We start from the raw sequence: 23,217 nt of genomic DNA, 5'->3' as shown, positions 1-23,217 counted from the left end.
CCATTGACTGATTCAACAAAGTTCATGAGTCTTATTCAAGTCGAGCCATCATTAACCATAGTTAACCATTAATCGACACGTGGGCAACTTATCCATTACTAGTTTGGTCGAAGCTTATCTAAATGATTTGACGCATAAATTTTTGGACCTATTTGGGTATCAAAATGAAGGAATTGGTATCATTCTACCAAGACCCACTAGTGACCACATAGAGAGGGTATGGACATGGGTGAGCCACACACCAGCCAAACTTTATCCTAAGCTTCTATATAACTAAACCTGCTTCCTTCCCCCTCCGCCCACATCCGCCACAGCCCCGCCGCCAACTCCGCCGTTGGCCGCCATGTTAGAAGGCAAAGCAATCATCGGAGAGACGGATATGTTGCAGGCCATGCAACAGGACGCTCTAGACCTTGCGGCTAAGGCGCTCGACAGTTTTGATGTCACTGAACCCACTGACATCGCCCGTTTCATTAAAAAGGTAAAATTTAGGTTCGTTATGTATGAAAATGTTTTAGTTTTAGTTTTATGACTTGTTTTCGAAGTTAATGGTCAATGTCAGTAATAACTCCTGTGAATCGAGCTGTTGAGCTGATGTTACAATCAGCTAAGTCCTAATAGTTATAATCTCAAGTCCAGTACTAATAGATATTGTCTGTTTCGATTCGTTACGTATCGTTGTTAGGCTCACGTTTGTTAAAACAAGTCTATTTGAGAGAGGTTTTCATATTTTTATAAGAAATGTTTTGTTCTCATTTTCAATCGATGTGGGATTTCACAGTCACGATAGTTAAAAATTTTAAATCGAGATAGATATATAACGAGTCGATTGATATTTTGTGTTGAAAATTGGGCAGGAATTTGACGGGATGTACGGTGGAGGATGGCAATGCATAGTGGGAACGGATTTTGGGTCATTTGTGACACATTGTTGCGGATGCTTCATCTATTTTTGTGTTGGAAGCCTTGCAGTTTTGCTGTTCAGAGGCTCTTCCGACTCCGAACAACTTGATCCAACTCAACTTTCTGTTTTGGAGACTGTCAAAGAATGATCCGATGTTAGTAGAATTCGTGATTTTGAAATGAATAAAATCATTCATGATCATGCGTTTAATTCTTTAAAGTCGATTTTATGAAGAAAAAATTACGTTAAATCGACTTTGAATTATTAAATATATGTGGGTTTTTGTTTTATGTATGTATATCGACCATCTTAATGCTAATATATACATATACTTTTGTTAATACGATTTCAACGGAATTTCATACATTATAGTTCAATTTAAACTCATTTCTCGAAATTAATTGGTTCAGTTGCCGAGCATGAGATAACCAGTAAATTTGCCACTTCATTTTCATCTCTATCTAAACGTTAAAGAATACCCTTTATATATGGGTTTTCGAGAGTTTAATCAAAAACTCGATCTCGATAGTCACGACAATCAAGATCAATATTTATATTCTAGATCTTATAAATCAATATATATTCTTAATATTATTAATCTATGCAATCAATTACGTATCTTGTTCTTAAAGATTTGATCAAATCACGTTAATTGGTGTTGGATGATGAAAGTCCCACATCGGCTAATTTAGGGAATGATCATGAGTTTATAAACAAAAAATACTCTCTCCATTGGTGTGAGACCTTTTGGGGAAGCTCAAAGCAAAGTCGTGAGAGCTTACACTCAAAGTGGACAATATTGTGGAGAGTCGTATTCGTCTAACAATTAAATTATAGGTTTGGTTTATAAATTTTAAAATTTGAGATTATATATTTCACGAACTTAAAAAATTATAAATTTAACCATTTATAAGTATAGTAAATTAAAAAAATATATATTTAATACATTATTATTTATTTATTTATTTATTTTTTGTAAATTTTGATTTGGTTAGAATTTATTAAATACAAAATTAAATTTTATTAAACTTAAAAAACCTTAATTGAACCATTATTAAAATATTGCTAATAAGGACAACATTTCATTCCAATTTAAAATTTACCCCACGCCCCGTCCATGGCTTCAAAAATTCCCCGCCACGCCACGCTTCACCGCTTTGACCTCATTCTTCTGCATTTCCATGTCTGAAGTTCCGCTCTGCTAGCTCCATAGTTCGTCTGATCGCCATAACCACAGGTATTCAAACTTCGTTTCGCTTGTTTCTGGATTCCACTTTGCCGTTTCGCTTCAGTGAAAATGCGGGTTGAATAAGAATTCTCTGTTTATTACGCGAAATTAATCACAAACACCTTGTGGAGAGTCGGTTTGATATCCATTCTCTCCATCTCACGCTTACGGGTTTATTCTCTGTTGATTAGCTTAGTTTTAGCTTGTGTAAAGTGCTTGGCCTTTTCTTGATCCAACTTTGAATGTTTGCGCTTAAAACCCTGTTTAGGGTTTAAGATTATGAAATTGGAAATTTTAGTGGAATATACATTTTATCGTTCACAGTATCGATTTTAACTTCGTGTTAGTTCATTACTTCGTTTTTGGGAATGATGGGAGATATTGAAGAAATGGACGTTTAACTCATATATTGTGGATAGCTGGAAGTGCTCATGTTCAGAAACTTGTAACTTGATATGTGGGATTCGGATTAACGCCGTTCATAACGTTTTCTTATATCGTAGGTTCAAGGAAGTCCAAGGGTTATTGCAATGGGAGATATATCTCGGTAATCGGTTTCTTTTCTCCTTATTTTGAGGTCTTTTTTTTATTTTTTTTTCATTCCGAAATGGAGTGCTAGAAATCAAATTTGTGAGCCAGGCCAAGAATTTTGTAGTTGACTGCAGATTTGGGTATCTTTTTGGAAAGGTTGGATTGTGAGAAGTAGACGTATTTTTGTATTTGGTTCTAGGTGAGAGGAGACATTGTGGATGTGGTGCTGTTTCTAGCTTTAGTTTTATGCATATTTTAAAAAAATTCTTTGCAGAGAGCATTCATATGTTAGTTGATCAATCTCGACTTCCATAGACTTAAGTTCAACGGAAAGACCAATCTTCCTCTCGACTTGTTAATTAAACTTCCTACTCAGATTTTTATTTATATCAAGAAATTTTTATGTGCATGCTAAAAGAACATCTATGATTAAATCAGCAATTTTTTTTTTTTTTGTTGTTGTACTATTTCCAATTTTTTTTGAATTTAGAATGACAATTTATTAGGGAGGAGATGAAAAATACACTTCGAATACTTGTCGCAACAGATTGCCATCTGGGTTATTTGGAGAAGGATGAAATACGGCGGCATGATTCATTCCAGGCATTTGAAGAGATATGCTCAATTGCAGAACAAAAGCAGGTGATGGGGAGTTTTATTATTCCTGTGTTCCGATTTCTCTTAGATGCTCGTTCACATGGCCTGTAATGTATTTTGGTCACATTAGTCCTTCAGGGATGAGTTGAGGAACTTGATCAAAATGACTTTAATTTGTTCTATTAGTATTTTTGTTGTAGAACTGATAAATTATTTCAAATGATTTGCTTCTCTCGTCTGGGCAGAAGCAGAGAGGAACTGCATTCATAATTATTCTCTTCAATTCAAAACCATGGAAACTATTGCAATATTACTTCTTGAGTCCTCTTTAGTTGATGGTTCTCATCTTTCAGCTCTAATTAAAAAGAGGTCGCAGAAATAACATATCGTTTATTGTTACATCAAATCATATGCTGGATTTTTTTTATTCTTTAGACCTGTCGAATGCATCCTGACTGGCAATTGTTTCCATTCAGGTGGATTTTTTACTTCTTGGCGGTGACCTTTTCCATGAGAACAAGCCATCACGATCAACATTAGTGAAGGCAATTGAGATCCTGCGTCATCATTGCCTTAATGATAAACCTGTGCATTTCCAAGTTGTTAGCGACCAAACCATCAATTTTCCAAACACGTAATGTCTTATACGTGCATTCAAATGCTTATTCATGCAAATCTGTATCTTCTTATTCTTCATGCTTTTTTTATCAACCTTAGAATTTTGCACTTGGAGTTGCTTCACTAACTTCTTAATTCTCATTACCTCTCTCAATGTGAGACTGATTTTGAACTTCTATCTCGCTTTGAATCTTCAGCATTAGTTTCATATTGTCAAGATGTTTGTTTCCAAAGGTTTTCGTTGTTCATTACATTCTTGTGTTGAACAGATTTGGTCACGTCAACTATGAAGATCCTCATTTTAATGTTGGTTTGCCAGTATTCAGTATTCATGGAAACCATGATGATCCTGCTGGAGTGGTATGAATATTACTGTAGACGGATGTCTTTTATTATGATAATTTTGCAGTCAACACTTCGACCACACCAGCACAGTTTTTTTTTTTACCCAGTTGGGTCCTGGTTTTGGTTTACAGGGTCTAACAAGTAATCTATTCTACTTAGCTGTTGTTCTTCTGTGTGCCCTATTGGTCATACATTTGATCGTGGTTTACGTATCTTCATACCATCTATCTATTATTGGTGGATAGGACAACCTTTCAGCTGTTGATATTCTCTCTGCATGCAATCTTGTGAACTACTTCGGGAAAATGGTTCTTGGTGGTTCTGGTGTTGGTCAGATCACCATCTGCCCCATTCTTATCAAAAAGGTTGGTTGGTGGGTAGTTTCTATGCAATTAAGGCAGTATACTTAATAATCTGAGTGTGCTATAAGTTTTCAGGGTTCAACATCCGTGGCTCTTTATGGTCTTGGAAATATTAGAGATGAAAGACTGAACAGGATGTTCCAGGTATTTTATGTTGAAATCAACCTTTGAATTCCCGAGTGTTTATGATACTCACATTTATTTTACTTCTCAGACACCACATGCTGTTCAGTGGATGCGGCCTGAAGCGCAGGAAGGCTGTCAAGTGACAGACTGGTTCAACATTCTGGTACTTCATCAAAACAGGTTACATAGTTTATGGCTATTAGCTACATTTGAGGAAAATTTAGTTTCCGCATTTAACAATATCTTCTATCGACATCATGTGTGATGGACTATTCCTACTGTGATGCCAGTTTGGTGAATTTAAAATTAATCCGACGGAAATTACTTTGGCCTGCAGAGTAAAGGCAAATCCTAAAAATGCAATAAATGAGCATTTTTTACCTCGCTTCTTGGACTTCATTGTCTGGGGACATGAACACGAATGTTTGGTTGACCCTCTGGTATCATCTCTATCTCTCTCTCTCTCCAAAGGAAGAAACACTATAGGACAATCTTCGGGATAGTTCATCAAATTGCATGCCTGCTATTTCTTTCCAGGAAGTTCCTGGGATGGGATTTCACATCACACAACCAGGTTCCTCTGTCGCGACATCATTGATTGATGGTGAATCAAAGCCAAAGCATGTCCTTTTGTTGGAAATTAAGGTTGTCTTTGTCAAAATGTTTTTGCATGTATGCATGGAAGCTGCAATGTATTTAGACCTGCGTGTTCTTAATCATGGATCATCATATACTTAGGGTAATCAATATCGGCCAACCAAGATACCTTTGACTTCAGTAAGGCCATTTGAGTACACAGAGGTAATGTTATATGTGGTTTTTGTTTGATGTTCATCAATGCTAACCGATGATTGATTAATCAAATTTTCTGACGCAGATTGTATTGAAGGATGAGTCTGACATCGACTCTAATGATCAGAACTCAATTATCGAACACTTGGACAAAGTGGTATGTAAAATTTGTTCAAATGGTGTTGAAATATTTTCCTCGTTTTCCCATTTTGTTTTATCGATTTTTTTTAGAGTGTGGTAACCAGGGTGTATGAATTACATACTTCACAATGTTTTTCAGGTTCAAAGTTTGATTGAGAAATCTAGCAAAAGGGCTGTAAACAAATCAGAGCTCAAGCTTCCATTAGTCCGCATAAAGGTAACCATGTATGCTGTTCTGCAGCTCTTGAAAGTTCTTTCTACGTCTTTTCTTTCTTGCATCTCTCTAGCTTAATTCATAAGGTTAACTGCATCTTTTTCGGTCATTTAGAACATAACTCAACATCTTAAATGTTTACTGATTTATTATTCTAAGCTCACTTTTCTGCATTTTTATCATTTTCTCTTTCTCCCAAAATCTAGTCAATTCAATGCCGACTTCTTTTTCTGAATAATGAAATCCTATGCGTATGGATCATGAACTTTTTTAATTTGGCAGGTGGATTACTCTGGGTTTATGACAATAAATCCTCAAAGATTTGGTCAGAAATATGTTGGCAAGGTAGTGTCTTACTGGAATCCTGGATCAGGAAGCTGTATTCATTTTTCAATATTGTGCTAGAACAATTTAACATATTTATTTTCAGGTAGCAAATCCTCAAGACATCCTTATATTCTCAAAAGCTTCAAGGAAAGGTCGCAGTGATGGTGATTAATTCCTAGCCTTTTGCCTTTGGGATTGGGTGGGGGGTCGGGGGAGGGTGGTGTTTGTTGGTATTGGAGATTTCTTAATGTCACATCTCATGCCAAGTGGTCAACTTTTTTTTTTTTATTATTATTATTCGGAATTGACTTAACCAAAGTCCCCACTAGTTGTTGCTTCATGGTTTTATGTGCTCTGTAACTTCTTTCCTTCCTTTCTTTCTTTTGCATAGTGAAAATTGATGACTCAGAAAGGCTTCGTCCAGAAGAACTAAACCAACAAAACATAGAAGCATTAGTTGCAGAAAATAATCTGGTATAAACAATTATTTTTTCGTTCCTTTTTTTTTTTGGTGCTGTTTCATCAATTATATCGAATTTACAGAGCTGCTCCTATATGGGTTACTGTGTAATATTTCTTTATTTCCTAGGAATTATAATTTACCGAGAGTAAGTTTTCACATGAATTAGACCATAAATAGGGTCACATGATGCGTTATTGACAATATTACATTTTTGGGTTATTTTATCCTATGGACCATTTTTTTTTTCTGTCCTTATTATTACGATCATTTTTTTTTTCTCTCTAGAATTTAAGAGTTGGGTATTCAAAATCATAAAGATGAGCACTTGCAAATGATATTACGATTCTTGACAGATTATTTATCTGCAATTTAATGCCCTTTTTGTTGTGTCTATGGCCATATTCGATCATTCAGAAAATGGAGATCCTTCCTGTCAATGATTTGGATGTTGCGTTGCACAATTTTGTAAATAAAGATGACAAAATGGCATTTTATTCCTGCGTGCAATACAATCTAGAAGAAACACGAGTAAGTACTTCAATTTATCCTCCATCGTCGCAACTAAGTGTGGATCCTCCTGTTTGATATTTTCTGTGTACTTGCAAGTTTAAAAGTTTGTATTTATGATAATAACTTGCAAAAGTATTAGAAATTCCTTTAGTATATTCTTTCTCTACTTCGTATATTTCCTTTATATTCTCAATGCTAATAATTCTTAAATTTCTCTCGTCATAGAGTAAGATTTCTCAAGACGCAGATCCTTTGAAGTTTGAAGAAGAAGATTTAATTCTTAAAGTTGGGGAGTGCTTGGAGGAAAGTCCCTCTCCCTCTCTCTCTCCCTCTCTCTCTCTCTCACACACACACACACACACTTACGCTCACTCGCCCACACATATACGCAGAAAGAAATAATAATTAGAAAGAAAGTAGATGGAAGCAATTATAAATGGAATAAGTGCACAGATCGTCGGGATGGTAAACATATAAATGAAAATACACCGGTTTAAGTCTATAGTTTGGTATAAATGTGCATGAATTAATAAAGGAATATATTTTCTACAGGATCGAGTCAAGGAGAGGAACACCCATTCCAAGAAGGATATGGCATTCACATCATCTATGCAGTCGTCAAAAGTAGTTATACTTTATTCTACTCTTACGTCTCATCACATGAATTTTCTCTCTTGTTATCTATTAGAATTTTGTTGATCATGCGCAATATCAGGATTTAGGCAGTAAAAGTTCCACGGCAGTTGGGTCTGCTGTTTCTTTCAGTGATGATGAGGATACGGTAAAAGCATCTGGGTCAAAGCCCACTAGAGGTCGGAAAGCATCATCTAAGGCAGCTGATGACACTCCAATTAAAACTTCCACACGAGGAAGGGGAAGGGGTAGAGGGAGGGGCACCAGTAGCCTGAAGCAGACAACTCTTGATGCATCTCTTGGATTTCGACAATCGCAAAGGTTCTTCCTGACTCAGTTATTAGTAAATATTGTTTAGTAAAAAATGCCAGTAGAAACTCCTAAAACTACAATTAGCTGTTAGCCAGTGTTTTTCTCTGCAAAAACCTGCTGAGTCAGAGATTTGAAACAAAGGGAAAGTAATAATCACTATCTACTAAGCATGTCGTGGAACACTAACATAGCAGCTGGTTGTGAGGTTTTACTTGTGTCTCCCACAATTTTGCCCTTCCCAACCAAGAAAAATAGAATGGTTAGATTCGCCAATTATCCCTATCTATAGTTCCAGCATTATATAGACACTTAAGCGTAAAGGGTTGATGTCCAAATTATATTATCTTGTTTTCTCTCTTATACAACAAATATATTGATAGCCTTGAAGTTTAAAAAGGATGTTACTGTTTGTTCGTATGATGATTAAATATAAAGAACGTCCTTCGTGTCATACTTCAATCATAAAATGTAATGTTGTAGCTAAAAATGCAGGTCTGCATCTGCTGCTGCAACTGCTACTGTTCGAAGCATAGCCGATACAGATGTTATGAATTCTGCTTCTAGCGAAGAACCAAGGGAAAATGAAGTGGAAGAAATTAATGACAGTTCGGTAGGGTACATTTCTCAATTAGTTTGAGTTAATTCAGCTGCAGAATGTAGAACTTATAGATAAAACCGCAAATATTAACTATTGAAGTTTCCATATTTAAATTTTGGCTAAATATCTATGAATTTTGTACTTTATTTTGAAAATTTAGTGGTATTTTTAAAACAACATACTACTTGTTTCCATCCAAAACCAACCGTAATTGTATTTTTTAAATTTTTAAAAAAAGTTTAAATGTATTATTGAAACTTTTTAAAAGATATTTTTTTAATGAAATACAAGAATTTGTAGCTGATATTGCCTGTGAAAATTGATTTTCACAGCGAATTATATTGAAGATTACCAATGCTTATTTGATTAATCTGTTGAACCACGTTCATTTTCTATTAGGAAAATGATGATAGTCTTCTCAGCAAAGGAAGAAAGCGCACTGCTCCAAGGGGTAGAGGGAGAGGATCCACTCAGTCTAAACGGGGAAAGAAATCAGACAACTCCGCAGTTCAGAGAACGTTCATGGGTAGAGATGACAGCAATGATGACAGCGAAGATGAAGACAACGCTAGAAAGAGATTAAATAAGTCTCAACCTCGGGTTAGCATCCATTTCCTTTTACATGGAGAATTTTTTAAATATTCCTTGTTGACCTACTGATTTGTTTAAAATATCACTTGAGTTCTAAAAAGTAAAATATCACAGAGCTATCTTTGTTATAGTTATTAGAGAGTGAGAATGAGAGATCTTCTACATACTGTTACCCTGGATCTATCTTAACATTTTCAGGCGACAAGAAATTATGGTGCACTGAGAAAAGGTAGATAGCTAAGCTACCTTTGCCATGAATGTAACCTCATAGATTCACTGCCAGCTACGACATGAGGCGACCTGAGTCTTGATTCGAGTTGAGAACATATTTCCTGTCCTATCAACTCATCCACCGTATAATTCATGCTGTGTTAAATCGTTTTTGTGATGTAGCACATTTCAGCTGGAGACTTGCGTTTATTAACTGGAGAAGATGGATGTTCTGTAGGTGTTGGTTGGTAAGCAGAGTAACTTCTTTTTATTTTTTTTGGCACAATAGTGACCTTAGCTTTATATATTTAACAATTTAAGTTACAGGGAGCTTTATTCTAATTATATAACATTTTATTTCTCAATCTTTTCGACATTCGGGATTTTACTGGATTATTACTGTATCAATAGAGTCAATTGTTTCTTCTATTTTAAGAGGTAGATCGGTCTTGATTTATATAAAGAATACTTCATTTACTACCTCTAGATGTATTGCGTCTTTGCCTTCTTCCATTTTTAAGAGGTAGATCGTTCTTGATGTATATAAAGAATACTTCATTTACCACCTCTAGATGTATTGCGTCTTTGCTTTAATTGAGGTCGACAAAGTCAACTTTTTTTTTGCCTTTTTTGCCGCGGAAAGAACAGATACCTAAATGTAATGTTATGTTTGTTCGTTCTAGAGTATTGAATTATGGTATGGCAAGCATTTGGGGCCATTTTCATCTGTTGGACCTTCATATTTGGCTGGAGAACTTGCAGGTGATAAATGAGTGCAGAGAATATCAGTAAACTAAGCTTTCCATTAAATAATAATGGAGCTCATTCACTCTATCCAGAAGTACAAACAGTATGAACACTTTCTTCTATTCTTCCTTTGCTGCTACAAACTATCAACATCTATACCATCAAACTAAATAGATATATATATATATATATATATATATATGATATATATATAATGACAATACAAACTATACACAAACTAAACTATTATGCAGCGGAGACGATGATCCCTCAGCATATTACGGTTTAGCTATGCACAACCTTCGGAACACTACCTCACGGGCGACACATTTCTCGGCTCTATCACGTTCAGCTTCAACACCAACAAGTTGTCAAGAGCTATATCCTTTCATTCACAGAGCTGAACTGAATCAACTGTCCAAAACTGACATGCTATGATGATGATCTTGAGCTCAACTTCCCCCACCATTTTCGACGAAGTTTATCGACCTCAAAATGACCGTATTTATGAACCTTTCCTTTCATTTCCCTTAATCTTACCTTGTACTCTTTCTTCCATGCTTCAAATCGGACTTTAATTTTACGGTATTCTTCTTCTGGATTCATGTTAGACCGTATTTGTGCATGACCTGATTTCGATTCAATTAAAGCTTTCGCATCGTTATCAAATGCGATTCTTCTCTGTTCAAATTCCCTTACAAGAGTGCTCACTGCAAATAAAGCACCGTTCATTTCTCGCCCTGCTCCAACCTCAGAGATTCCAAAGGCTTTTACAGGCGTGGTACCACCGGGAGTTCGAGATCCCATCGACGTCATATCCTCAGAATCGTAATAGTGAGGTGGTGAATTAGCTACATCAACTCTTCCAAGCGGACAGGCTACATTTTCAGCAGCAGCAAGAGTCCTTTTAGCAACAGCAAGACTCATCTGCATTAACAAAATACACATCTCAGCTCAGCTCAAAAGAGAAGTAAACTGCTATAATCATTGTAAACTTACTTGCAAAGAAGCCGTCTGCTTTTGCCACATATCCTCCATGGATTTCATCTTGGCATCATATTCTGACCGCATACACTCAAATTGCTTTACTTTCTCCCTCAGTGCAGCATTTTCCTCTTCCTTTTTCTCCATGGCTGCTTCTGCCATCACAACCCTCTTTTGAAGCTCATCCACAGTTGTTGTTAGGGATTCAACCTGTTCTTGAAGTTTGTCCTGCTCGAGAAAGAAGAATTACGATGTTATGAGCACGATGACACGGTTAATAATCATATGAACTTAAAAACACAAGCCAACACATGAAAAGTTGTCAGCTGCAGCATGTTAGGTGGAGTGCCTTTACCTCTGAAGCTCTCTTGTCTGCGTTTACTTTAGACATTCTGTTTTCTCGAAAAGAGTTCAGTATGCTCTTGAAATGCTTTCGAGCCAACGATCCACGTATAGCTGAGGGGTAAAATGAAAAATATAAGATTAAGTATGATGTCAATCATTACAAATGTCGTACCATAACACAATAACAACAGTTACCCGATTGTATTCGTATGACTGCTTGCAGCTCGTAAACTTTCTTAGGAACACTGGAAGCATAAACAACGAATGAGAACCTCGGCACATTAACGGTACATCTCCTTCTGGCATTTTCGCCACGAATAACTGCATGAATAAACAATTAATCAGTATTTATAGCAGATTATACTCTTGATTAGAAGCATGCATTCACAAGGGTACAGATAAAATATTGAACTAAAAGATCAATATGTCAAATCTAACTACAAACGAAACAGCACCAACATATTACGCGACTGGCAATCGAAACTTTAAAGATAGATAACATACGTGATTGTAAGGTAGTTGCTGCTTGCTTAAGTTGAAGGAAGTGGCCACGGGAACGGCAACCACGATAGTACTTTTGAACCGCTAGGACGCCTTGTACAACTTGCTTCCTCCTTTCCTCCAATGCCCTAATCTGAGAGCCACAATACCAATGAAATGTCATTTCTTATCTAAACTGGGAAAAAAAGGAGAGAAAGGAAGGAAGAAAAAGCAAACACGACAGGACTCACCTGCCCAGCTCGGAAAAATAGCTTGGTATAACCAACATGGTACATATGGGGGTGGACGTTAAATCGTTGCAAAACAGCCATTGATATACTCAACGGATCTCGAGATACACCAGTTTCTTTAAGGAAGAATCCGAACCTTATAACATATTCAGATATGAAATTCAATAACAGTTTAGTTATAGCATAAAATCTAAAGAAGATAGTGAAAAAAAAATTTCTTCTACCTTTCAGCAAATTCTTGATGCATCATTCTGGTAGGATAACCAGATCTTGAAATTCTGACAACCTCCAAAATTCCAGAGTATCTAAGCTGCTGTAAGACGATGTCCTCCTCGAATATGCCACAAACTTGATTCCTGTTTGGTCTTATGCAACAAATGAAATGATGGCCGGTGCGCTCCAATTTACGAAATAGGTCACATAGTAAAACCTATCCAAACAGAAGAGACAGATTTTTTGGATTATAAGTTACCACGAAAGTTTTGAATAAAGAAAATCGAAACGCTCACGACCATTTTACCTTGTACTTGGTACCCGCGCCTGGCTCGGAGGATTGTACTACTTCTGTAGAACACATTGAAACTGTTGGTTTGTGGGAATGGTTAACCATTTTTGAGGCAAATAATTGCAGTAGCTTGCAAGAACATGATGAAAAGAGTTGGATGGAATCTGAATGCAGCATATCTCTATTCTTTTCCAAAAACCCATTTGTATCGTATACAACCTACAGAAGGGAACCGAGATGTCGATAAAATCGGTGCACGGTAATTAACTTTTTTTGCTTAGAAAAAGAGAAAGGAGATAGAAACGACTAACCTCTCCAGCATAATGGCGAACACCGAAAGCCCTACCTCTCTCGCCTTTGAAGCGAGGATGAGATTTAAAGTGTTGCTTTAGTTTATTAGCAAATGTCAGATCGGTAGCCTTGGGAAAACTCAACTCTTCGTCCAACAAAGCTAGAACTCCGATAGGTTTCTGCTCGATTGCACCAGATAAAACGAATTAATCTCGCTATCTCAGGAAATGGAAATAATTTTTTATATATGCTTAAAATGATACGGATCGTGTAATTAATCCGAGTGAATTCTAGTTTCGAAATTAGTTACCTTCTCAATAAGATTCAAACACTCTTGATTGTCTTTGAAGTTGAGTTTGGTGCCATCGACCCCATTAAATTCGTAGTCCTGCAAGATAAACCGATCAACCATGGTATGCAACTTTCCTTGGATTGTTTATAAAAACGACAAAATTAAGCAAGAACACAAATCATGGAAGTGCGTGGAAGACTTCAGAATTAAGGGAAGAACAAGCAACATTTCTTTAAAGAATTGCGTTAAGTTCAGGTGATTTTAGAGTCTCACCTCCTGCTGAAGTTTGAACAGGTGCCGAATAAAATGCTGCTGCAGCCTTTCGTTTGCATAATTGATACAAAACTGTTCGAAGCCGTTCTTCTGAATTTGGGGACAACGAGATAATCACCATAACATGTCGTTTCATATTAAAAAAAAGTTACACATAGACGGATAAATAACGTGCCTTAAGTGACTCAAACCCATAGAAGTCGAGGATATTTATGGATCTTCCAGTGTGCTCGCTTCTTGGTTTAAGTGACTTATTGATCTGTTCTACAAGCCAGTCAAACAAGCTTGCATAGATGAATTTTGCCAATGCATCTCTCGCATCAGTTGCCTGTATTTGTAACGACAAATGGATATCGTGTTACGATAGAAGAATGGTTTTCTAAGACAGCTGGGAATTGATATATATCGACTTCACAGATGAGGAGAATAGAAAGCAACCTGTCGTAATGTCCAATTGCATGTTGGAGTTGACAAAACTAACTTAAGCTCATTAGGACTGCAACCCATCAGCTCAGCAGCGTTTGCGACCGCTGTATAAAAAAAGTTCAAAAATACATAAAGCAAATGAAATAGCATAATGCATAATTATGTAGGTCCTAAACGCCGCAAGTCTTCCCTTTTACCGACGTCACAAGGGCTATCAACGTCAAATTATAGCATCATGCGTAATTAAATGCATGCCACATTTAAACAAAGTAATACAAATCTTGGTCCAAGCGTTACCTTCATTAGCCATGACGACCTCCACATGATTTTCACTATTAATCGTTTGAAACGTAATGTTCCCTATCCATAAAACTGCAGCAAGCAAACGAAATGCATGCTCTTGATCTTCTTTTGTGAATTGAAGCATATCTAAGGCTTCCTGTAGGCAAGGAGAAAAAGGGATTTGACACAGTCGAGTTAGAATAAAATCTCAAAAAAGTTGGTCGGTAGCATTCGGATCAAAGTAGTATATATTTCTTTACCACAAGAACATGGAATTTCTGTGCATCGTCCACACCACCGATCACGAGGCATTCACTGTGATTAAGGTAACTGTACTCACTGGCCATTCTGAGATTCAATTTCTCTGAAGAAACAAACACAACGAAATAATTACAATTTCTAGATATTCATGAAGAGAACAAAGTTGATGATTAGAAAAAGAAAACACGAACGCAGATACCTTTAAGTGTAGATGGCGCTCCAGCACAAAGTTGATAGAAGACATGGAACGATCTCTCGCCATTGACCAGCTGAACGACCCTCGACTGCTCAAAGAAGACATAACAACTTCAGGGTGACACATAATTACAAAGTATGTTTTGATCAAAGATCTGATAGAACAGAGATAATTACCTTTTCCAACAGAACTAATCGATATTTGCCAGGTGAGTCGACGTGTGATATGCACGTAACGTTACAGAAAGTCAATAAAAGTAAGCAGAAACATAACTTATAAAATTATCCTAATATTTTCAGCACAAAAGTTCCTTACATGTCTGGATTACAGCACCACATATCTTCCCTGTTCTGCTAAAAAGAATTTCAATCAGCTTCCCCTGCACAAGGGACAAACTAGCTTGGTCAGACTAAAATGTCTGCTAGAGTTCTTTCCAAAATTGAAGGAAATGTTTTAGAAAAACTGACAAATCTGCTGGCATTGTTGTTTCTGGAGGTTTTAGCATTCCCAAATGCTTCGAGGATGACGTTAGCCCGTGGGATTCTATCGACTATGCCACTGCCACCGCCAAGAGCAGTCAGGTACTGAAGTGCAGCTTTTGCTGTCTCAGTTTTTCCTGCTCCACTTTCACCACTAGAAGAACAAGGGAAAAAATATATCATTGAATACAAGTTATACGCGCAGAAATATCCTGGATTTGGGAATACGAAATCGAAATCTAACCTGATGATAATAGATTGATTAACTTCATCTGCAACATGAATATCAACCCAAATTTGTGGGTGTTAGATATAAACTCAACTAGTGAAATACAAAGCTTAAATAAACAAAAGAATATAAATTGTGAGATCCCACATCGGTTGGGAAGGAGAACGAAACATTCTTTATAAGGGTATGAAAATCTCTCCCTCAGACGCGTTTTAAAAACCTTGAGGGGAAGGCCCAAAGAGGACAATATTTGTTAGCAGTGGGCTTGGGCTGTTACAAATGGTATCAGAGTCAGACACCAAACGGTGTACCAGTGAGGGCGTTGAGCCCCGAAGGGGGGTGGATTGTGAGATCCTACATCAGTGAGAAAGGGGAACGAAACATTCTTTATAAGGGTGTGAAAACATCTCCCTAACATACGTGTTTTAAAAACCTTGAGGGGAAACCCGAAAGGGAAGGCCCCAAATAGGACAATATCTGTCAGCGGTGGGCTTGGGCTGTTACAAATGGTATCAGAGCCAAACACCGAGCGGTGTGCCAGCGATGATGTTGGGCCCCGAAGGGAGGTGGATTGTGAGATCCCACGTCGACTGAAAAGGGGAACGAGTGCCAGCAAGGACGCTGGGCCCCGAAGGGGGTGGATTGTGAGATCCTACATCAGTTGGAGAGGGGAACGAAACATTCTTTATAAAGGTGTGGAAACTTCTCCCTAGCAAACGCGTTTTAAAAACTTTGACGGAAAGTCCGAAAGGAAAGGCCGAGAGAGGACAATATCTGCTAACGGTGGGCTTGAGCTGTTACAATAAAAGATAGTGCAGATGAATTATTCTACCTTGCATCATCCCAGAATAGGCAGCATCTGCTACAGCATAAACATGAGGGTCATTCATGACTCTCTCTCTATAAGCTGTAATCAATCCATCTCCATACTTCATAGTGTCTTTCAAGGGATTAACAGCAATCAAAACGGACCCTGCATTACACTGCAACAAGAATACCCAGAAACAGTCAAACAACAACAAGAACGAAACACGTATAGAGCGCGCATCAAAACTAAACCATACTAACATAAATTTCATCTCGAGAAAATCGTTGCTGAAGACTGTTAACAACCGAGGGCTCGTTCAAATAACCAAGCTGTACAAGATCATCAACCCCCTCCACGATATCGGGATTCGTAGGTAAAAGATCTACCGTCGAAACTTTAATAACCTAAACAGTGTACATTCATCATAAGTTTTTGAATCAAACAAGATTCAAGATACGAATAAATCACCAAGCTTATGAACTTACCTTATTGTTTGAGAGCATGACAGATGCCTCAGCCCCACTGTTTGATTGTATAGTTCCTAACTCCCATTGTCCAGATGGAATTTGACACCAAACCCGGAGTTTCTAATAGAGGAGAAAGCATGAGAATCATGAAGAACGTGCACACAAGATCTAGAAGGCTAGATGAACTGTTCATAATCATTATTCATTACCAAAAAAATTTGATCCAAAAACGATCATATTCCTATTACGATATGTGTTAATATAAGGAAAATTGTGAGCAGAAGTGGTACCTTATGGAGAAAATAGCTGATAATCTCCTCCCAGTTAGACCCGTCTGGAGAAGAACCATACGGACCATTCACTTGATCTTCATTATCCTTCTCTGAAGCAACCAAGTAAGGCGATTCATCGCCTTGATCTCTCTTCACTCTCCTTAATGCAAAGTTAGCCAGACCATTCTCCTTCCTCAATGGATCTTCCCTTCCATTGAAACCATTAATACAGCACTCAGAGGAACCGTCGCCATTAACCTTGAAATTAACGGGTAAAGCCCGCCGCAGCGGCGGAATCCGAGCCTTGGAAGTGGGCCGAGACGGCAATGCCGGCGGCAAGTCTTTAGGTATCTCAATCTCATCCCTTCGTCGAAGAGAATCAAGCATTTCCTCCAGTGAGCTTCGAACTATCGTCGATGGCGATGCAGATAACATCATTTTGACAAAACCCCACTACTTCAAACGCCAAAAACTCACAGAATTCAACCCAAAACAAAAACCCCCAAGTTCAATACACTGAAAACCCACCAAAATCAGCCACTGTAAACGAAAACCCAGTAATCAAAAACCCCAAAATCAAACGGGCATATAAGAGTTCTTACACACCCAGATTCTAGAATTCGAAAAGCAAGTGAAAAAGAAAGTAAGAAATCGAAGGTAATATAAAACTCGAATCACTTTAGAACAAAAAACAGAGAACAATCGCAGAAAACAAACTCTACAACAGCCATAGGTATTGGAAACGAGGCTAATTCCGTTAAGCAACAACCCTCCATTAACAGAAGAACAGAAAAAAATGAAGGGTATGGAAGATACAGAAGCAGTTTTGGTTGTTTCGCTCTAGTTTTTTTTCTCTCTCTCACTCTGTTTCGAAAAAAACCCAAAAAAGAACTGAAAGAAGAGAGAGAAAGCTCAGTTAATTTGTTGTTGTTGTTGCTTGAAGCTTCTATGAAGAACAGAAAATTTTCAAAATTTGGTTCAGGTAGGTGGAGCCGTAGAGAGAGTTTCAAGCAATTCCTTCCGGAACCCGCCTGGTTCTCATTTGGGTTTCAACAAAGAAATTAAAATTTTAATTAAATTCTTAACTTTCTTTTCTTGAAATTCGGATTTTCATGAAAAGCAATGACAAAAAATATTCAGAACCCGGAGACCAACGCCTGAATCGTCATGTAAAGAATTAAAGCTGTAGCTTCAACATTAGGCCATGTTTTGGCTCAAAATTACAACTTTGCCATCACCATACATACATACATACATACATACATACATACATACATACATACATATTTTTTTAATTAATTTTCAATTTTCAAATTTTAATTATTATTGTTATTTATTTTTGTCAATTTTCTGTTTAATTTCTTTGTAAAAATTGGAGTTTTTTTTTTTTAATTTATTATTAATTGATTAACATACTATAATTGGGTTGCGATTGGGATTACCTAATTTCAAATTAAATCAAACAATAATATAATTATAATAAGGTTTGGTATTTAAAAGTTAATTATTTAATAAATTTAATGTAAATTACTTATTAATAATTAATTTTTTATTTAAATTATATTGAAAATTAATTAGTCAATGGCTCAAAAATCTTACTTTTAAGATTATGGCATTAAATATTCAACATGCTCCTTAGTCTTATCATCCAACAAAGTTGGGTTTGGTGTGAAATTACAATTTAGTCCCTATTTGGTCTCTAAAACATTTAGTTATGTTTTAAGTATGTGCACACCATTCTCGAGTTTTGTGACTTGAGCGAGCTATCCTATGGCACATGCGCGTGTCACAGTGAAGATGAGCATTCCGAGATGAGTGTCTCACATGACTTCATTTGAAGTTGGTTTTTCAATGATAGTATCGGACGACATGTGTTTTTCAAAGGACAATGTCTAAGGTTGAATTATGCACTGACTTTTCTGTACAATATGCATAAAATGACATGGTATCGGCATAGGAGGGTCAGTGCCTCGATAGAACCCAGATGAATGGATGTTCAGATGTGCCGATGAGATGAGCGACACGTGGGTCCATTTTCGATGACATGACCCAGTGAGTTGTGATGACCGATGACATCCCAAGACTTGAGATGGTGTCCAGACCATATGACAATATGAATAAGAAATTAACCGACTTAATTAATATAAAATTAAATCTTACGTCATTTTCATTTAATTTATTCGAACATTTATTAATTATTATTATTATTACTATTTTGAAGAAAAGGGAAAATCCTTTATAATTTATTGGTTAAAAAGAAGACACATTTTTGTCAATCACATCACCACAAAGACATGGCCAACAACACAAAATCAAAACCGCAACTATTTTGTGGACCAAATGTATGGGCTCATTGGAGCCCCTTAATTTCATTAAATACATTTATCATTTTATTTTTATTTTTATTTTTTAATTCTTCAATATTATTTTCAACCATTAATATTTTTCAAGGCTATGTTTTAATCCATAAATAAATAAATAAATAAATAAATATATATATATATATATATATATATATATGTTTATGCTAAGTTTTTATTGAATTATGAATAAACCTCTTTTTTTTTAATTGTAAATACTAATTAAGATGAAGGGCAAATGCGTAATTTTGAAATAAGAGTTGGTTTTTTTTTTTTTAATTATTTATTTATTTGTCATGACATGAGTTTTTAATTGTGCCCACAAATATCTCCAAATTAATTAATTTAATTTAATTATTTATTTATTGTTTCTGGAAAGAACATGACTAGGTATTTTGTTGAATTTGGGAATTTAATAAATAATTGTTCTTTTAGTCAAAGTTTCTTGAATGTGACATTTTGCTTAAATTTGGAGGGAATTTTGAATTAAATAGAAAACTTAAATTTACAATTATGCCCTTTGAGGAAATAAGAACCATATTTGACTTTGGAGATTAATTTATTTTCCATTACACTATTTTTATTTTTATATAGCTTAATTTATTTTCTATTGAAATTTAAATTTTTTATTTATTTTAGTCTTACAATATTCATCATCCAATATTAAAAAATAAATAAATAAATAAATACTGTGGTTATAAATTCAAATATTTAATGTCATTTTTTTTTTTTTTTTTTTTTTTATAAAAATCTCAAAACAATATAAATTAACTTGTTTTACAAACAAAAACGTGTAAAATTAATATAAGTTGAATTCATAAGAATAAAATATTATGTATATTAAATTAATATATTAATTATTTGAAAATATAAGGGTAACATTGGAATAATATATTCAAGACATTTTCATTCAAAATAATATTTATAAAAATAATATTTAGACATAATTAAAAGATGAGATAGAGCGATGGGCGCTTTCTCATAATCTTATTGTGTGAGATCCCACATCGAATGAAGAGAGGAACGAGTGTCAGCGAGAACGTCGGGGCTCAAAGGAGGTGGATTATGAGATCTCACGTCGATTGAAGAGGAGAACGAGTGCCAACGAGAGCCCCGAAGGGGGTGGATTATGAGATCCTAAATCGGTTGGAGAAGGGAACGAAACATTGTTTATAAGGGTGTAGAAATCTCTCCCTAGCATAATCTCAAAAGGGAAAGTCTAAAGAGGACAATATTTGTTGGCAGTGGACTTGAGTCGTTAACATGATATTAGAGTTATGCCCTTAACTTAGTCATGTCAATAGAATCCTCAAGTGTCGAACAAATGGTGTATTTTGTTCGAGGGTTCCAGAGAATGAGTCGAGTCTTGATTAAGGAGAGCTTGCTCGAGGGCTCCATAGGTCTCACGGGAGGTTCTATGTTCTGTGATGTACTTTGTTCGACGGGAGGATTCTTTACTTATAATAATACATCTCCATTGGTACAAGATCTTTCGGGAAAACCAAAAACAAGACCACGAGACTTTATATTCAAAGTGGACAAAATCATACCACTTTGAAGAGTCGTACAATTACATACACCGTCCATAATAGTTTAATTTATTATTATTATTATTATTTATTAAAAATGATTGGGAGTAGCATTTAGTTAGGGGGGGGGAGATGATTAAGGACACATGGGAGGGCAAAAAGGTAAAATGAAGTTGGTTTAATCATGGATGATGGAGGGAAAGGAATGCATGGTGTTGGTGGCAGGGAAATCAGAGGGATTTGGAATTTAATGATAACGGTAAGTGGGCCCCACCTTAATTAACTGACAAAATACAAAATACAATTTAAAAAAAAAAATTAGATCAATAATTTGCATTATAACAAATACAAAATGACCAAAAAGTCCACCTAATCCCCCGGACCCCTTTTTGGAATTTCACATTTGTTTTTATTTTCCATTAATTTTTACTTTTCAAAAATTAAAAAATACCCAAAATAATAACAATAATCTTCATTTTTATGAAAAAAAAAAATATAAATATATATATATATATATATATTTTTATTTATTTTTAAATTATAAATTTAGTTTAAGGGCCCACATGGATTTCAAGCAATTGTGTAGAACAATCTTTTGAACCTCTTCAACTATGAAATTCCACTCGAACCCCTCGAACTTTGTTAGTTCTATATTGAGCTTGAAATGGCAATTAGACGAAACCACCATAGTCGATTCAGTGGAGTCATCTCATCTCACTATGCTCGTACTAGAATTGGGGTTGTTTTACATCTCGATCTCCCATCAACTTCTTCAAGGAAGTCAAAAGGGTACTGAATAGTCGTAAAAGTTTAAAAAATTGAGATTTCGCACCTTCTGTAGAGAAAACGACATTATTCGAACGACATGATGTCAAAATGATTCAAAACGAGGTGACTCGTGAATATCCAAAGAAAAATAGTACGAAATACATGTTCGATCCATCACTTCGGTCTCTGAAGTTTTATTTGACATGGCAGCTAACATTAATGACGTGGAAATTTTAAGTTGTGGCAAAAAAAATATAATAAAATTATATTCAAGATTTGGAAACGAACGGCCGAGATCTGGCGGAAGGAAGTCTGGCGGGAGGCGGTTGGCGGCGGCGCAGGGAACAAGAGGAGTGAGAGGAAGAAGAGAGCGCCACGTCAGCATTACAACGAGCAACACACAAATATATTTAAAATAAATATATTATGCCACGTAATTAATTAGAGTCCACTTGGCATGCATTAAAATATTTGGTGAGGGTTTGCATGTTCTAAGAAATATAATTAAAAAATAGTGTATGATTGAGATCATGTTCTAATTTCTATAAAGTTGTGGTTCGCCAATATTCATCACTTCGACAATATTTTATATTAAATATTTCAATAAATTCCAAAGTCCAAAGCTTAATTAATTAAAATAATTAGATTCTTTTTATTTTTATTTTTATTTTTATTTTCAATTTAATTTAATTCCAACTCACGTAACATTATGTATAACGAGAAAGATTTAAATATTTTTTAAACCTCGACTCATATTTAATTTAATGTGGTTTATTTATATTATCACGTTCAGTCATTAATTTTACTCGTTATTTAAACAGATAAATGGGAACAGAACCTTCCACTTTAACGTTAAATTTTTATAAAGTTAATTAATTATTTTTTTTTGTCATGTGGTCGATATCAATATTAAATATTAAAATAAGTGACTTAAAGTGTAAGATATTACGAAGAAAGAGACAATTCTTATGAAATAAGTTGAAATAAGTGGGAAATAAGTTGTAGCTATATTTGCAATCTAGTCCCTCGAAAGTTTTTCAATAATTGCAATTTCACCCGTTTTAAATTATAATTGGAACATTTAGTATATTAAAAACTATAGAGTAGAGTAGTACATTATAACATATCAAATTATTTTATAAAATTCAACATTTTCATTATTGAATAAATATTCAATATGTTTGTTGAATATAATTCAATCGTTATTAATTATCATATTTGTAATTACAAAATTTAATCATCAATATAAGTATACCCTTAAACCATAATATTTCTCGTTTCAGTAAATAAAACACAACATATATTTATAGACAGAGACGAGGAGGACACCATCGTAGCAAAAATATATTTTTTAAAATTAATAATAAATAATAAATTCGACTTGAAATGTAAATAAGGTAAAGATTTGTGGGATATATGAAATATTAATTTATTTATAGATTTGGTGATGAGAAGTCATGTGGAATTTGG

General features: G+C 35.4%; 3 protein-coding genes across 4 annotated transcripts; 2 read left to right on the top strand and 1 right to left on the bottom strand.

Annotated features, from left to right (window-relative positions):
- Positions 1-201: 201 nt before the first annotated feature.
- On the top strand, positions 202-1,256 carry LOC111796659 (dynein light chain LC6, flagellar outer arm). Its single transcript, XM_023679377.1, has 2 exons — positions 202-481; positions 858-1,256. Exons 1-2 carry the CDS (start codon positions 344-346, stop codon positions 1,050-1,052), a joined length of 333 nt encoding a protein of 110 aa, XP_023535145.1. The 5' UTR covers positions 202-343; the 3' UTR covers positions 1,053-1,256.
- A 761-nt stretch (positions 1,257-2,017) lies between these two features.
- On the top strand, positions 2,018-9,965 carry LOC111796602 (double-strand break repair protein MRE11). 2 transcript variants are annotated; one of them, XM_023679297.1, is made up of 23 exons: positions 2,018-2,141; positions 2,636-2,679; positions 3,170-3,305; positions 3,737-3,894; positions 4,148-4,238; positions 4,469-4,588; positions 4,661-4,729; positions 4,800-4,891; positions 5,049-5,151; positions 5,249-5,356; positions 5,450-5,512; positions 5,589-5,660; positions 5,784-5,861; positions 6,141-6,203; positions 6,289-6,349; positions 6,577-6,659; positions 7,063-7,176; positions 7,384-7,461; positions 7,711-7,782; positions 7,874-8,112; positions 8,596-8,713; positions 9,101-9,301; positions 9,491-9,965. In XM_023679297.1, the coding sequence occupies exons 2-23, from the start codon at positions 2,663-2,665 to the stop codon at positions 9,527-9,529; spliced, it is 2,175 nt and encodes a 724-aa protein (XP_023535065.1). In that variant the 5' UTR covers positions 2,018-2,141; positions 2,636-2,662; the 3' UTR covers positions 9,530-9,965. The 2 variants fall into 2 exon arrangements, with proteins under 2 accessions (XP_023535065.1, XP_023535067.1); XM_023679299.1 differs by having other exon boundaries at positions 3,154-3,305.
- Positions 9,966-10,285: 320 nt separating this feature from the next.
- On the bottom strand, positions 10,286-18,211 carry LOC111796588 (myosin-2-like). Its single transcript, XM_023679277.1, has 24 exons — positions 17,109-18,211; positions 16,837-16,938; positions 16,612-16,755; positions 16,376-16,526; positions 15,559-15,586; positions 15,303-15,468; positions 15,151-15,214; positions 15,012-15,025; positions 14,839-14,923; positions 14,639-14,742; positions 14,394-14,535; positions 14,109-14,200; positions 13,846-13,998; positions 13,671-13,760; positions 13,416-13,493; positions 13,126-13,284; positions 12,830-13,033; positions 12,534-12,739; positions 12,310-12,445; positions 12,083-12,212; positions 11,774-11,899; positions 11,589-11,689; positions 11,249-11,461; positions 10,286-11,176 (listed from the first exon to the last, which is right to left on the bottom strand). Exons 1-24 carry the CDS (start codon positions 17,526-17,528, stop codon positions 10,682-10,684), a joined length of 3,603 nt encoding a protein of 1,200 aa, XP_023535045.1. The 5' UTR covers positions 17,529-18,211; the 3' UTR covers positions 10,286-10,681.
- Positions 18,212-23,217: the final 5,006 nt, after the last annotated feature.

Source organism: Cucurbita pepo, chromosome LG06, assembly GCF_002806865.2.
Source record: "Cucurbita pepo subsp. pepo cultivar mu-cu-16 chromosome LG06, ASM280686v2, whole genome shotgun sequence".
NCBI lineage: Eukaryota > Viridiplantae > Streptophyta > Magnoliopsida > Cucurbitales > Cucurbitaceae > Cucurbita > Cucurbita pepo.
Note: the sequence above shows the minus strand (reverse complement) of the source record. Positions and strands in the feature narration are given on the sequence as shown.

What these genes read in the sequence shown, in the direction of transcription:
- LOC111796659 (XM_023679377.1), top strand. Translation starts at nt 344, where the DNA reads ATGTTAGAAGGCAAAGCAATCATCGGAGAGACGGATATGTTGCAGGCC. An exon ending in TCGCCCGTTTCATTAAAAAG is followed by an intron (nt 482 to 857) that starts GTAAAATTTAGG and finishes AAAATTGGGCAG; the next exon opens with GAATTTGACGGGATGTACGG.
- LOC111796602 (XM_023679297.1), top strand. An exon ending in CAATTGCAGAACAAAAGCAG is followed by an intron (nt 3,306 to 3,736) that starts GTGATGGGGAGT and finishes GTTTCCATTCAG; the next exon opens with GTGGATTTTTTACTTCTTGG. An exon ending in TAAATAAGTCTCAACCTCGG is followed by an intron (nt 9,302 to 9,490) that starts GTTAGCATCCAT and finishes TAACATTTTCAG; the next exon opens with GCGACAAGAAATTATGGTGC.
- LOC111796588 (XM_023679277.1), bottom strand. Translation starts at nt 17,528, where the DNA reads ATGATGTTATCTGCATCGCCATCGACGATAGTTCGAAGCTCACTGGAG. An exon ending in AGAAATTCCATGTTCTTGTG is followed by an intron (nt 14,536 to 14,638) that starts GTAAAGAAATAT and finishes CCTTGCCTACAG; the next exon opens with GAAGCCTTAGATATGCTTCA. An exon ending in GCAATTGGACATTACGACAG is followed by an intron (nt 13,999 to 14,108) that starts GTTGCTTTCTAT and finishes TTACAAATACAG; the next exon opens with GCAACTGATGCGAGAGATGC.